This window comes from Lissotriton helveticus, chromosome 8 (genome assembly GCF_964261635.1).
Source record: "Lissotriton helveticus chromosome 8, aLisHel1.1, whole genome shotgun sequence".
NCBI lineage: Eukaryota > Metazoa > Chordata > Amphibia > Caudata > Salamandridae > Lissotriton > Lissotriton helveticus.
The window spans coordinates 1,662,278,635-1,662,293,926 of NC_136069.1; the positions used below are offsets into that span (position 1 = coordinate 1,662,278,635).

The following is a 15,292-nucleotide window of genomic DNA, read 5'->3' on the forward strand; positions in this document are numbered from 1 at the left end:
GTTGCCCGGCAACCATCTGCTTTGTGTATTCCTTTAAGCCGACGACGCGGACGTAAGCGCGTTCAGCTATTCGTTACTGGGCAAAGATACTTCTTCTGTTTCTGCTGTCGGCGCGGACGTCATCGCGCACGGATATCTGTTGTTTAGCAACCATCAACATCGAAGGTTTGCTTTGTTTAACGCATGCCATTACGTAAACATTTCCTATTTTCATTTATTATACAAACGCTTGTCATTGCGCTCGCATTCACCGTTTCCTAAAACTAAGCCAGCATATCATAAACGGAAACAAAGCCTCTTTTTAATCCTTTTTGTTTAACACCGAGTGCAGCATTGTTCTTTAATTATTCCCTATTTAGTCCCAGAAATGAAACTTCTACACAACTTTATTTAATATTGAGTGCAGCATTATCTTTTTAATTAACTTTTTCATTTCCTTAACCTACATCAGTCAGTGCAGTGCTCATCTCATCAGTACTTTATTTGGATTACAGATTTGGCAAGTACTTTTGAACCGTTTGTGTGATTATGCAATATTTAATTTATTTTTTTCAAATTTTATTATTGTGACAATGCAGTTTGATCCTCCAGCAAAACTTTTACAGATCAAGGGTCACCCCCCCCCATGCCTTGGTCTAGATGGAAGGAAGAATTCTTTAACTATGAGAGCTATCGATGGGGAACGCATGGGGGCGGAAAGAAAAAAAAGCATTTTACAGCACTGTATTGGGTCTGAAGGCCAAGAGATTTTTAGAACTTTACCCCAGTCGACATTGCCTTCTGGTAGTGGTGATGCAATGAATGTGTATGTTGAATCTCTTAATAGATTGGAGAAAAGATTTAAACCAACGGCTAATATTGCTCTAAATCGATTCAAATTCTACACTAGAGCACAAAAGCAGGATGAATCTTTTGATGATTTCCTCACTTCGTTAAGAGCCTTATGTTTACATTGTAATTTTGGAGCAATGGCAGACGAAATGATTCGCGACCAGATCATTGTTCACGTCAGGAACAAAAAAGTTCGAGAAACTGTTGTGCATGGGTGATCCAAAATTAGATTAAACTATTGCCATTGCTAAAGAAAACAATATCCTATGCACACACAATATCAATTCAAAAACAGAGTAAGGTTGGTCTTTGTCCGGTCAGTACAATCATAAAACTTAATGTCCACTTCTTGTATGAGCAATTTTTTTCTTTATTGCTCAAGCTTGAGCAATAAAGAGAAAAAAAAAATTGCGTCTTCAGAATGGGTTTCGCCCATAGTTCTGGTACGGAGGCCTGATCAAAAATTGAGTCTGCATTGATTTGAGGGCACTTAATTCCAACATCATCATTGATTGTCATCCCCTTCCTAATATTAATGAGCTTGTTTCCCTGTTTGATGGTGCGCAAATCTTTTCCACCTTGGATCTTAGATTAGCGTACCATCAAATCGAACTCACTGAAGAATCTAAAAAATATACAGCCTTTATTACTCCCATGGGACTATTTCAATACAAAAGGATGCCTTTTGGTTTGGCATCTGCCGCCTCTGTCTTTCAACGGGTTATGTTCCAAATTTTTAGAGAACTTGATTTATTTGTAAAATGCTTTCAAGATGATATTTTAATCTTTTCAAAAAATGAATTTGAGCATGTTTCACACCTAGATGAAGTATGCAGAAGACTTGAAAGATATGGTCTTACCCTCAAGGCACACAAATGCAAGTTATTTAGGAAATCTGTAGAGTACTTGGGGCACATCTTATCGGGGGAAGGTTTAATCCCTAAAAAATCAAATGTGGAAGCTATTGTTAATGCTCCAGCCCCAAGCAATAAGGAACAATTGCTATCCTTTTCGGGTATGTGCGAGTACTACTGTAAATGTGTTGAACTTTAAAACAAAAATGGAGCCATTAAGGAGATTACTAAGGCAAAGCAATGCTTTTGTGTGGGAAGCTGAACAAGAAAAAGCATTCCAGATATTAAGAACGATATTGTCAATTCACCACCCTTGAAACCTTTTAGGATGGGAAAGAAATGTATCATCACCACTGATGCCAGTTTGTATGGTCTTGGGTGTGTGTTATCTCAGACGGATGGTGACATGGAATGGAACGTAGCTTTTTCTTCTAGGACGTTAAATGAGACGGAGCGTAAGTATGCAGTCATTGAACGAGAGTTGCTTGCTTGTGTGTGGGCTATCGAACATTATAGAATTTACATATGGGGCAGCAAATTCATCCTAAGAACGGATCATAAACCACTTTTACATATCAGTAGGTGGAGGTTGGAATTCCACAGCAAGAATTGCACGTTTAGCATCCAAGCTACAAGAATACAATTTCACAGTAGAATACATACCTGGAAAAACAATGTTACTGCCGACTGTCGAGTCTTCCTTGTGAAAGTAGTAATGACCATGTCAATGGACTCAAAGAGGTTGATTTTGTTCTAGGAATTTCTGATTTTGTCTCTCCTCAGTATCAAGATATCACTGAACAATTTTGGATGAAATGTCAGGATGCGGATGAGTAATTTGTAATGCTGAAAAAATGTCTTCTAGAAGGCTGGCCCAACAAAACTAATGTCAGAGATGATTTACTTCCATGTTATAATGTTGCAGATGAACTATGGTGTGAAGGTGAGTTTATTTTTAAAGCTGGAAAATGTATTCCGCCTAGTGGAGTGCAGGAGTTGATACTTAAATTAGCGCACAAAACACATCCTGGAATCTCGGCCATGAAGCGCTTGATAAGAATTTTTTTTTTTAAATTTTTTTATTGAAATTAACAACAAACAAAACAGTGCACAAGGCAAAATTACAGTAGTGGTGATCCTGAGTCCATGCGGGAGCAGCTCCGAACAGTACTGTACGCACAGTATGGTTAAAAGCACTAACGATGAGGGGCAGCGAGGAAACAATGCAATATATACAGTTGATACAAAACACTGGGAATGCCAATTAGGGGGGACAAGAAAACATCAGGGGTAAAATCATGTGGGGGAGTACATATATTTCCACGATAAGCATTCCACTTTGACCAAATTCTGTTCCACTTTCTGGGTCTGCCCCGAGACAAATACACAGTCTTTTCCCTAAACATGCACCAGTCCATGTTTTCCTTCCAAGCCAATACAGTGGGCGGCGTGTGGGCCCCATAGCTGTGCAATATCCCTCTTAGCAATCATGTTGCCGAGGGTCGCCCAGCAGATCTGAGCAGCATTATAATCGTTCGGGTCCCACACATTCAAGAGACAGCGCCGGGCCTCTGGTAGAACCGGAACCCCCGTAACCCTCTCCATAATCGCATGCACTCGGGACCAGAAATCAACCACCTCGGGACACTCCCACAAAATGTGAAGGAAGGTGCCAATCACGCCGCAGCCACGCTTACACAGCCCATCCAAAGAATAGCCCATTCGAACCAGACTCGGACCAGTGACATACACACGATGAAGGATCTTAAGTTGGACGAACCGAAGACGGGCAGGTATGGCAACCTCTTTATGCGAGTCCTCATCGTCCAATTCCAATCCGTCGGCAATCCATAAAGCCCTGAGGTGCACAAGAAGGTCAATTTTAGTGTTGATCAGTTTTTTATAGATCAATGAAATTGTACTATCAGGTACATAGCCGTCCAGGATACGGTCCTCGAGAGGCGAGGATTCAGGAATAGCAGTCCCTACAGCAAAGACTGACAGCAGGGCATGACGTACCTGAGCGTATCTAAAGAATTCCCTGTCTCCAAGCTCATATTCCGTCTTGAGTACCTCAAAGGTCTTCACATTTCCTTTAGACCAGAGGTCACCCACCTTGCTTAGACCAATCATGTCAAAGTCTTTCGTCCGCCACAAATTGCCCAAACCTTCGGAAGCATACAATGGAGTCGCGCGCGTCAACCTATGACACCATCCCAAGGCCGCATTCGCATCGTGCCACACTCTTACAGCGATTTTTGTGGGCCCGGTCAAGGTCATATGGAGCCCCTTAGAATATAGCGCTCTATTAAAATTCACACCAGGCAAGAGGTGTTTGTCCATTTCAAAGGCCGGGGTAGGACCGGGAGCGTAAGTTGCGTGGTTGACCACACTTAATTGAGAAGCCCAATAGTAGCGCTTGATATCTGGGAGGGCAATGCCCCCATCATACAACGGAAGCGTGAGCTTAGACAGAGCAATTCGCGCACGCCCGTCCCAGATCAGCAGCCTCTGCAGGGGCTCCACTTCATGAAAATAACCGTATAGAATGGGGTCAAACGTTTTTTGGAGTGCATATAAAAATCTGGGCAGCGACATCATTTTGAAAAGAGCCGCGCGACCCAGTGGCGACAAAGGCAACTGACGCCATCGTGCAACGTCAAGCTTGAGTCGGTGAAGAGGGGGTAGTAAATTGCGTTCATAGCGAACTGCGGGATCAAGAGAAATATAATTCCCCAAGAATTTAAAGCCAGTGTCAGCAACTTGAATCTGGAATCTACGAGGCAGTGGAGGAAGATCACCGGACAAAACGTAGACGCATGAGTTGGTCCAATTAATAATGAGACCCGAGTTCTTCCCAAAGGAGGTCAGAACATCAAAAAGCACATTAAGGGATTTCTGAGGGGATGTAAGGTATAGGAGGATGTCATCCGCGTATAGCGAGATTCGATCCTCAAAGTCTGGAGTCCACCGAATGCCTTTCATTGAAGGCTCCCAACGGAGCCACTCCGCCAATGGCTCCAAAGCAAGAGAAAAAAGCAACGGGGACAGCGGGCAACCTTGCCGAGTGCCTCGCCCAAGTGTAAAAATACCGGAGACCTTTCCGTTAACCACCTGGGCGAGGGGCTTTTCATAAAGAAGCTTCACCCAGGCTATGAATGTCGGACCAAACCCAAATTTGGAAAGGGCCGCCCACAAATAAGGCCATTCTATAGTGTCAAAAGCCATAGTGGCGTCCAAAGAGGCCAAAATGGCCGGCTCAGTAAGAGTCTCAGCTCTCGCGAGAACTCCGTGAAGTCTCCGAAGATTAAGGGCGGTATTCCGGTGTGGAATAAAGCCGGATTGATCAAGTCGCTAATCACCATAATCAACCGATTAGCTAGCAATTTGGCCAGTATTTTGGGTTCGGCATGGAGTAATGAAATGGGCCTATAAGAGGAGTAGCGATCGCGCGGCTTACCCTCCTTGTGGAGTACAACGATGGTAGCTAGTCGCTGATCAACAGGGAGGGAACCAGAATCGAAAGCCGCAAGAAACATACTCCGCAAGTAAGGCGCCATTTTGTCGGGTCCCAGCCTATATAGTTCAATGGGCAAACCATTGGGACCCATTGCCTTGCCAGAACGAAGGGAACGTATGGCAACAGCGACTTCATCTATCGTAAAAGGCGCATCCAGTAGGTCTCTATCATCATCAGAAAGGCGAGGCAGTGCAATGTCTCGCAACAACAATTGGGAATCCTCCTTGTCCCTATCACTGACCGAAGCGTACACAGTTCGGAAATGGTCAACAAAGCACTCAATACCAGCTGGGTCAGTGACACTCACCATCCGGCCTTTCAATCACAGGGACGACACGATTCACTCTCTCTTTCTTGTCCAGCCACGCAATCAGTTTACCAGCCTTGTCGCCCAAATCATATATCCTGCCCTGTTGATCTCTATTCATCGCTTTTGCCGCGTCGGTCACAAGGGCTCTATATTCAGCTTGTTTCAGACTGAGGGAATGCAATTTAGAACGAGTAACATCACCTTCAAGATCACTCAAGCACAGTTATGTCGGTTTCGAGGCGTACACGTTCCTCACATTTAGCCTTCTTGGAAGCAGCAATCAAAGACAAAGAATGTCCACGGATGACCGTCTAGAAGGCCTCCCACAGTGAAATAGAAGAAGAAACAGACCCCTCATTTTCATTGAAGTAATGGTCAATAGATTTCAGCAGTTCAGAGCGGGTTTTAGGATTGCGGAGATACCAGGGATTTATGGGAGCCACTCTACCCTCACCACCCACTCCAGCCTCAACACAAAGCCACAGGGGGGAGTGATCAGAAATACCCCTGGGAAGACGAATCTCTGATGGAGGATGATTGCACTGCTGGCATTAAGAAATAATCTAACCTGGAGAGACTACCATGGGCCCCCGAATGAAAGGTATATTGTAGTTGCGTAGGGTGCATTAACCTCCAACTATCTATAAGGCCAAAGGTTTCCAGCAGGTCAACCAGCCACAGTTGAGACCTAGCTAAATCCCTAGGAGGGTAGCGATCCATAGTGCCAGAGACCACGGAGTTAAAGTCCCCACCCAGGATCAGAAGCCCCTCAGGAAGCCCCAGTAAGAGCCGCCCTAGGTCAGCAAAGGTCGACTCCTGCAGGCCCGGAGGGATGTACATTGTGAGTATGGAAAGTGTCTTACCCTCCCATCTACCAGTGAGCGCAGCATAGCACCCCCTGTCGTCGAGTATTACCTCAATTTCAAGGGGGAGAGAGGACCGGATTAGAATACCGATAAGATTACATTTTTGGTGGCCAGGGATGGATAGATTTGTTGATCGCAGTTAGAGAGTGTAGTGAGTGCTGTACCAGTGATAAGATGCTAAAATTGCACATACCACCTCTCAAAACTGTGAAATGGCCAGAATTTCCTTGGAGTAAAATAGCTTTTGATATTTCAGGTACTTTTCAAATTTTACCGGAAGTCTCACGCTTTGCATTGGTTAATATAGATCATCATTCGAAATGGCCAGAAGTGAAATTTGTGGCTAAAGCAACTTGATGCTTTTATTGCCTTTTTCAAAGAAGTCTTTGCAAGGGAAGGGTGTCCCTCTGTGTTAGTATCTGACAATGGTGTGCAGTTGGTTTCATCTGAGATGAAATCATTTTTACAGAATTGCAACATCAAACCCATTCGCACATCACTTTATGAACCACATGAGAATGGACAGGTTGAGCGCTTTAATCAGGTCCTAAAAAGTTTTGTTTCTGATGCAATTAAAGAAAAAAGTAATTGGTTAAATGTACTTCGGGAGAAGCTTTGGACCTATCGCATAACTCCTCATACCACCATGGAAATTAGCCCTTTTAATTTACTTAAAGGAAGGGATCCTGCTTCGGACATATGTCCCTTGTGGTTTAAGGAGAAATGTAAAAACTTGGCAGAGAATGAGGTTAACATTCAAGAGATTGCCAACAAAGTTAGTTGCAAACAAAACAAGTCAGCTTTGTGGTATAACAATAAGTGGAAGACAAGGGAACACAATTTGGAGGCTGGTGATTGGGTCAGGATTTTGAAACCTTTCATGGTTAGTGTTGGACTTGGCCCTTCTGGCAGTTTCACCCCTGAACTTTTTGCTTTTAATTGTGACATGGTGTTAGTGATTTTTGGTTTCTGCACACTTTACCACTGTGTCCCAGGGTAAAGTGCGTGCGGTAAGGATGGCCTGCCCTCCCCTAGGAATGCATGGGGAATGTATGTGTCCATGTTTGTTCCTGATGCCTGGGGAGTGCAGGCTTGAGTTTGGTATGTGTGGACTCGTGAGATTGAATGCTGCGCGATGATGTATGCGGCGTGTATGTGTCTAGTGTAGAAGTGCCACTTCTAGACATGGGTGTGCAGTGAGTATGCTGGCGCGTGATTGGCTGGGGAGTCTGGCTCCAGGAGTCTGTGTGGGTCTGCCCCAGTGATGAAAGGAGAGATTAGCATGCTGATGTGAGGGAGGGGCTGGGCTTTTCCCTCACAATGCTGGGTCCGCCCCCTGTGGTGCGGCTGATGACTCTAGCCTGCCTGATGAATGGAAAGGGTGGCGGGGGAAAACAAAGTACTCCAAAACCAACTGCGACTGGTTTCTCCCTCACCCTGCACCTTTAGACAAAGGAATTTAGTGTATTAAAGGAGGCTGTGACCTCTTCTAAAATGTTCTTGTTTGCAACTTGAAACTACCAGGGGCGTGCTGCTGCTTGGGCCCAGGGGGAAGGCTTGCCTCCCTGGGCCCTGCCCAGTCCCTGGACGCCTGGTGGATTTTCCTTTGTTGGGAGCTGCCTGCTCCATCTTTCTGAGATCCAGTTTTGACCACGACGAACCTCTGCCTGACTAGACGGACCAGAGAAGCTGAAGGACGGAAACCAGTCGGTATCCTGTAAGACTGGCCTGCAGTGGTGCCTTGCTGAGAACGGAGAGGAAAGGACCAGAGAGGACTTTGTAGACTTGTGCCTGAAACGATCTCCAAGGGCTTGATCGAGAGCTTGCCCCCTGAACGGAACCCCAGGACCATTGGGTTCTATTCTGCTTGTGTCCGTCTGCTGTTGGGCCTTAGTTCTTACTCCCTCGCCAGAGTTGTGACTCGGGTGCCTTTGCCCCCTCCCAGGTCGTGACCGCTCGGAGCCTGGTCGCCCCGCCATAGAGAGCCCCGCTCATCTCTGAGCCGCTCTCCGCTTCAGTGCCGGGCCGCCCGCTCTCCTGTCACCTTGCCGCTAATGGAGCGCGTTGGGTACCTCTCATCTTCACCAGGCGGAATCTGCACGGAGCGCATTCCATAGCCTCGGACGGTCCGTAAATCGTAACGTACCCGACTGTCTCGCTTTGCCCTCCTGCATACCAAGGCTCGTGCCGCACCTCAAGAAAGGCCTCCCCGTACAGTGGTACCGGAAGCCTGGTGCCACACCCGTCTGCCTGAGAACGCGACGCCCCTCACAGATCCACGAGTAGGACCCGGCGTGCTAAGTAGTACGTCCCGCAGGCCTGAACGGCACCTCGCCCCGTGAGCTGCATCGACCCCGGATCGCCGCAACCCTCCACAGTCCTGCTCCCCCGCCTCGCTCCGAGGGGGGCCGAGTTGGAGAGATCCTCTGGAGAACCGTCTGCCTCGTCCCGGGTCCACCCTAACCAGTAGCCGCGCCTGAAACGCCTCGGACTTCCACAAGCAAGGTACCCTTGAACTCAGTCTCGAGTTCATATCGGATCCAGGGTCCGCAACGTTCTTATTACCCTGTCATCGTACCTTACTGAACGACGAACATTCAAAGACTAAGCTTGCCTATTGTAATCTGGTGGCTTCAACTCGCTAAAACGTTATGTTTGGTCTTGTGATAATCCTGCTTGAATCTATCTTTTATATAAAGTATACGTATTTTTGATACAACCATACGACTGGTGTCCATTTGTGGTGGGTCACTGGGTTTACTGTGAGTGATCATAAATGCTTAACTAACTATCGCCCTGAGGATTAGCCTTGTCTGCTCGCGCCACACTACCTAGATTGTGAGCAGGGGTTATTCGAAGGAGTAGTTCCCTTGCCCTGACTGGAAGTGAGGGTCCCTGCTTGTCACAAGTGCATACCTGTGCCAACCAGAGACCTCCGGTTCCAACAGTTCGCAAAGGTATGAGTAAATATGGTAGACCTATTCAAGTTAAAAAAGTTTTCAATAATACTGTAATCACCCAGGATAGCAAGGTTTGGAATTTACGGAAAGTAGCTAAGTGCCCTATACAAAATGATAAACAGTCTCCAGATAATCTAAGTCAATGTAACAATTTCAATTGTGAAACTAGACCCAATTCTTTTTCGGACTGAGTAGCATCAAGGATCAAAAATGAAATGAGTCAGGAGACCTACTTCTCTACAAAATTTTGTGTAATCTTATTTTCTTTGTTTTCCTTAAATAAGGGAGATGTGTTATATTCTGTGTTATGGGATTTTGCTATTATTTAAATGTATGCTATCTGGTCCTTAAAGAGCATGCAATGTTATGTTTCTGTGTGAGTTCTATGTTCTGAACAGAGCTTTGCTCATGTATATGGAACTCCATTCCCCCACACATCAGAATGACCACATCCTTCCCGAAATTCAAGAAGCTACTCAAAGGCCTCTTCCTTGAGCGCTCCGGAACCAACTAGAACTAAACCTAGACTTTGTTTCATGTCCTCGCTCACCCCTGAGCGGATTGACTTGCCTACGAATCTCCGCCCTGGTTCACGCTTGGCTGCTATTGTATAGAGTGTACTCACTCCTGTGTGCATTGACCTGCTTTTTGTCCGCATTATCTGTCTAACTTATGTATATTTGCTGTGAAGCGCTCCGATACCCTCGGGTCCAGCCAGCGCTATACAAAACTTTAATAAATAAATAAATAAAATGTAACATTCTGCATTGCCTGTCAGTTTCATCCTGTTGTTGCTGTGCAAGGACCTTATACTGTGCTGACCAATAAACCTATTCAAACTACCCTTGCTTGGATTATTACAGCGGGGCAAGGAGGAATTGAAAACCTTACCGGAACCAGCGGTCTCTTCTCCAGATCCTGCAACTCTGTTTCCTCATGCAAACCTAGAAAGAAAATGCGGACAGAGTCAAAGGGGAAAACTATAAAGTTGAAAAGGACAAAGTTAAAAGAGGTCCGGGAAAGAGGAGAAGAGAACTTACAAAAGAATGCTATAAAAAGACTTCATTGAACAGGAAAAGGACTCGCAAACAAGAAACTCAGATGGAGGAGAAAGTGGTTAAGAGTGTAATGCACCAGGAGGACATGTGCTTTGGTAGAAGCCCAGAAGGATCACAACCAGCACGACCAGGAGAGGGAACCAGACACTATCCAGCTCAGTGGGACCAAGACACAGATGAGAGGGCGGATGCCGAAGACACCAGGACAGAGGAGCAGAGGACGCAGCCAATGGACACGTCTGGGAGGATGGAAGGTGGGAGGGGAGATGCAGAAACAGGATGTTGTGTCCTTGTTGCTGTTTTTTCCTTTGTTTTTCCTTCCTTTATTCTTTTTGCTTGCTGGTCACAAGTGAGAACAGATGCTGTACACTAGTGTCAAAGGGGTCGCTAAGAGAAAGGATCCCTGACGGGCTCCCTAAAAGGAAGGAAACAGTACATGTAGCATGTTTGAATCACACACGTGCCCTAGTGTGTGAAACGGGAGAGAAGAACCCGGAATCCATAACCCAGAGAGAAATCAAATATATTGACCAACAAATAAACCAAGAGAACGAACAAGAGGGTGCTTTTCTTTGAGTTAACACTCACCTGGGTATTCTGGCCTTTCTTGGGGGGTGTGGTAGGCTGGTGTGTCACCTTCTATGTCCTGAAGAGAGAGAAGAAACAAAGGACATTTAATGCGAGGGTGGGGGGGCGGAAGTTTCTACTGAAATATAAAAGACGGTGCTGTGGACAAGTTTGTTAAACTTTCCTCATTTCTCTTGTAAGACTGATCACAATAAAGCCATAATTGCAAAAAGAATTAAAAGCAAGAATCCACCCATTCTTCCACAATCTCAAACATATATTTAGAGCTAGTTCATAAGGTAAGCCACTGACAATTCGAAATGGAGTTTCTCTGTATTAAATACTTCACAAAACGCTGCTCATATTTTCATTGACGTGCCTAAAGTGATTCGATGTGGACTGTAAAATGGCATACAAGATTGTTTTAACTTGATATAAATCGGTTCTTGTTTATATTTATTTATTTTATTCAGCTACGACCACAATACTACAACCCTTTCATTTAATCACTTCTAATTGGTCATACGTAATGCTGCCATGAACTGCTATTGCTTCATACGGACAAAAAAACCTATCATAACATTAGGTTTGTGTATTCCAAAGCTACCATTTAGCAGATGCTTCCATATTTCCATAGCTGCTTGCATATAAGATTGGTACATAGGTTCAATTTAATGCTTTATTTAGTCGTGTTCAAATGTACATACCGATCCATAGAGGAGTCTTGCCATGAGAAATACATAAAATCCTCTACTAAACTCTTATTACAAAGAGCCCTTATTCTGAAATGTAAGACTCATTTGTCCCTTATGTACCTCGGAAGAGGCAGGAGGAGAGGTGTGGTTTTCCGATCTGAATTCAGCCTCAATTCCCTCTGTTCAAAATGGCAGTGTATGTACTTTGCGTGCTAAGATGGCCGCTGCCAGGACGGGTCGCTGGTGATGCAGACATGAAAGGGTCTGTGCCAGCCGCAATGGGTGGGCTCTATGACCGAGTCCATCAGCCATTTGCAGGAGGACATCAATAGTCGCTGGACCGTGGAGGGGTGGGTGACCAAAAAAGTGAGTCATGATCGGAAGTGGTCGTGAGTTATGCGACAGACGAGAGGGGGCAGAGTAGCGCCCTTTAAAAGTGGGCTACCCCCCAGTGACCCCCTCTTTGTCCCCTGATGTGCTGCAGGAGCCAGACTGAATGGTTTGCCACCCACCCACCCCAACACAGCTAAATGGCAGAGTGGAACATAATAAAATGTATTTTTTTTTTTTAAATGCCCGCTGCCACATAGGTCAACTCTACGCTCTGCCTCAACTGGCCACTGCCATAGTGTAACCTCTCTCAATCTTGTGTCTCAAGGTATTAGCGATTTTGATATTATTCATTCTTAGACATAAATTTAACGCACATACCTAAAGTATAAAATTTTAAGCAAGTAGGCACAATTGTTTTAAAAACTGGCTATGTGGGTTTAAGATACATTACTTGACGAGAGGATAATGAATGAAGTGGCCCGTTTCTCTCACATATTCACAACTATGGGTACAGGGGTCTTGAGGTCTATGTCCATTCCATCTAATGCTAGCGCGCATTAAATCATTATCCATAAAAACCGTTTATGCATACCAAAGTAAATTCATTTGAAAAGCACATTTCAAATTAGCCATTTTATTTTTGGAAGTTTCATGTTAAAAAATAGATTGGCGAATTTAAGTGAAAAAACATACGGCCATTTTTTGGGGTTTTAGTTGTCTGTTTCTCGGGCCTCAGAACTATGATATCAGGGTTGTTCATGTCTAGTTCCACATGTCCACATTTATAACAATTAGTTGTCATGAGATTTGAAATACAGACCAAAAATAACTACATAAGAAAAAGAGGTAATGATTCACCGATTGGGGAATTCAAACTTCAAAAGCATTTACTTGTTCCCAACTGTGTGAGAGACAGCACAGTATTTTTATTTAGTTTTTAAGCCTAATTGAATTTGAATTTGATTCGGACTCACGTGAGGCTTTTTAAGACGGGCTACTTGTATTTAAAATTGCCTACCCGCATTGATCTTGATTTGGAGGGCGCGAGACAGTGACTGGGGAGCAGTGATACCAGAAGTCACCGGTAGTAGCGTTGGGGGAGGGTCCGCGGTCTAGATGGCAAGCATTGGAGACTTTAAAAATGGGGCAAGCCCGCCTGCGCCCGAACGGTGTTGAAAACTAGTACGGTTTGGTGAACATTATCTGCGCCATCTTGCCTCTTCCCCTGATGCCACACTTTTGTCGTGCGCACCCGCCATTTTAAGATGCCCTGATCAGAACGAACCCTCTTGCATGCCGCTGGCCCCTGACATAGCCCTTCACCCTCACCAAGCCCGCACGCTGACCAACCCCCCTGCTTGCACCTGCCTTGAATCATAAACCCCTCTTCAGCGCTGCTCTGCCCCAGGCCCTCATCCTGTTCCCAGCGCGACACCTCCCTTCTTCCCTTTCATGATCCCCGGCCCTTAGATGCAAACCCCCTTTTTCCCCGTGTGCCCGTTTGTCTTCCTCGTTCCCAGGCCGACACCCAGCTCTGCCGATACTGTTCCTTGCCCCTCCCCGTGCAATAGAAAGCTTCCCCCATCAAGGGATCCCCTGGTTGATCAAAGCCCCCACCCCATGAGATCCGATCGAACCCCGCATTCCATGAATTGACGGAATATCCAGCTGCGCGATGCTCATCACCTGTTGTGACCAGGATGAGGACCTCTACTGTAAATATGTGTGGGAACGGGCCCGGAGGGGGGTTTCCGGGAATGCCTTTCCGTACATCAAAGCTTTATCATGAGTGTGTAAACTGTAATAAAAACCGCAAACACTGTATATAAGGGGCCAGGCCTCAAACATAAGTTAGAGCACCTCAGAACGATACCTGCTGTCCGTTTTGCTGTGTTCTCCTCCGGAGAGAATAAAAAAAACCTTGTTTCCTGCTTTCCAGTCTCCAGCGCCTGCCTCTTCATTTATTAAATAATTTGAGGGTCACAGAGGCAATACCGCCGGGCAAATATCGATTGTCCCCGACTCAAACCTTTATTTTAACAATTGGCGTCCCAAGCGTGGGGCCCATCGGCGACTCGTGGATCCAGTGGGAGAGGTCCCGACGACAGAGTGAATAACTGCAACGATCGGGAGAGCTCTTGCCCAATAGACCCTCGTCTGGCAGCCGATCATCCGAACTTCACTAGTTCCGAACAGACCTCTCTCGAGTGATCTACGGTCCTGACTGGGGACCATTAGGAGTGCCGTGAGAAATACGAGAAAAAGAGGACGAACGGGCGCTGGATTCGGAAGACAAGAAACTGTCCATACGGTCCGGGTAAGGTCGTGTAAACACAACGGATTGCGAAAATAATTGATTGCTTGATTGTTTAAAAAAAATATACTAGTATTACTCTTTGTTTGACCTATTTGGAGATTCACTGTCTGCACACGGAGAAACAGTAGGCTCCTTCTCTTTTGCAAACAGTGAAGGATAGGTAACGTAACCGTCGCGCCTATTTTTTTCCCCCCACTGACTATTATTTCTTAACGGTTTTTGGGAGACTCCCTCTCCCTCACTGATTAACTGGGTTCTTTGACCCCGAACTACTGTTCGCAGATTGTCTTCTGGAGATTCTCTGTCTGCAAACCGGAAACAACAGATTCCTCTTTGCGGATAGTGAAAGGGTAGAGGACGCAGACTTTTGCGCCCTACTTACTCTCCCCATTGATCTTACTCTATCTTATTTATTTATTGATTGTTTGATTGTTCCTCGTTATTTGTTACTTTTTGTTCATGAGGTATTCACTGCCTGCAAACAACGTAGAATAGGAATATTCTGTCTAGTCTTTGCACCTAGTGATAAGATAGGCAGTGCTGACTTTTTAGTCCCTCGTTACGAGCCGTCATGTCTGTCTTCTCCCCACTGATTGATAATTGGTTCAGCCCGGACCGTGTATTAGAGGTGGACCATATAGCTCCACTAGAAGGCACCCCTAATAAGGACATGTTCATAAACTATGGATTAGTTACCATAGCCTATAATAAATTGTGGCACAGGTATACCAAAGAAAGTCAAGACAAACAGTGGCCACTGGCAGGATCCTTTGACCTTGATAAAATAGAAACGTTGGAAATAGCCCTTCGCAATAATAAGACAACGCCTATTATGCTCGACAGTCTCGGTATGTGGCGCAGAGAGGCTATGCAACGACAGAGAAAAGACGAGGACAAACCAGGTAGAGAAATATACCGACAGGACAACCCCGGGACACCACGACCCAAAAGTTATCCCCCGACACAACGCAAAAGACGGCC

The 15,292-nt window shown here is 45.5% G+C and overlaps 1 protein-coding gene across 2 annotated transcripts in view; it reads right to left on the bottom strand.

Annotated features, from left to right (window-relative positions):
- The window catches only part of LOC144773609 (transient receptor potential cation channel subfamily M member 2-like), a 1,291,174-nt gene that overhangs the window by 911,117 nt on the left and 364,765 nt on the right, over positions 1-15,292 (bottom strand). For both annotated transcript variants that reach the window (XM_078658751.1, XM_078658750.1), the window contains exons 13-14: positions 10,988-11,045; positions 10,233-10,285 (exon numbers count right to left, since the gene is read on the bottom strand). In XM_078658751.1, coding sequence (XP_078514877.1) covers positions 10,233-10,285; positions 10,988-11,045 — 111 coding nt within the window. The remainder of the gene's footprint in view (positions 1-10,232; positions 10,286-10,987; positions 11,046-15,292) is intronic.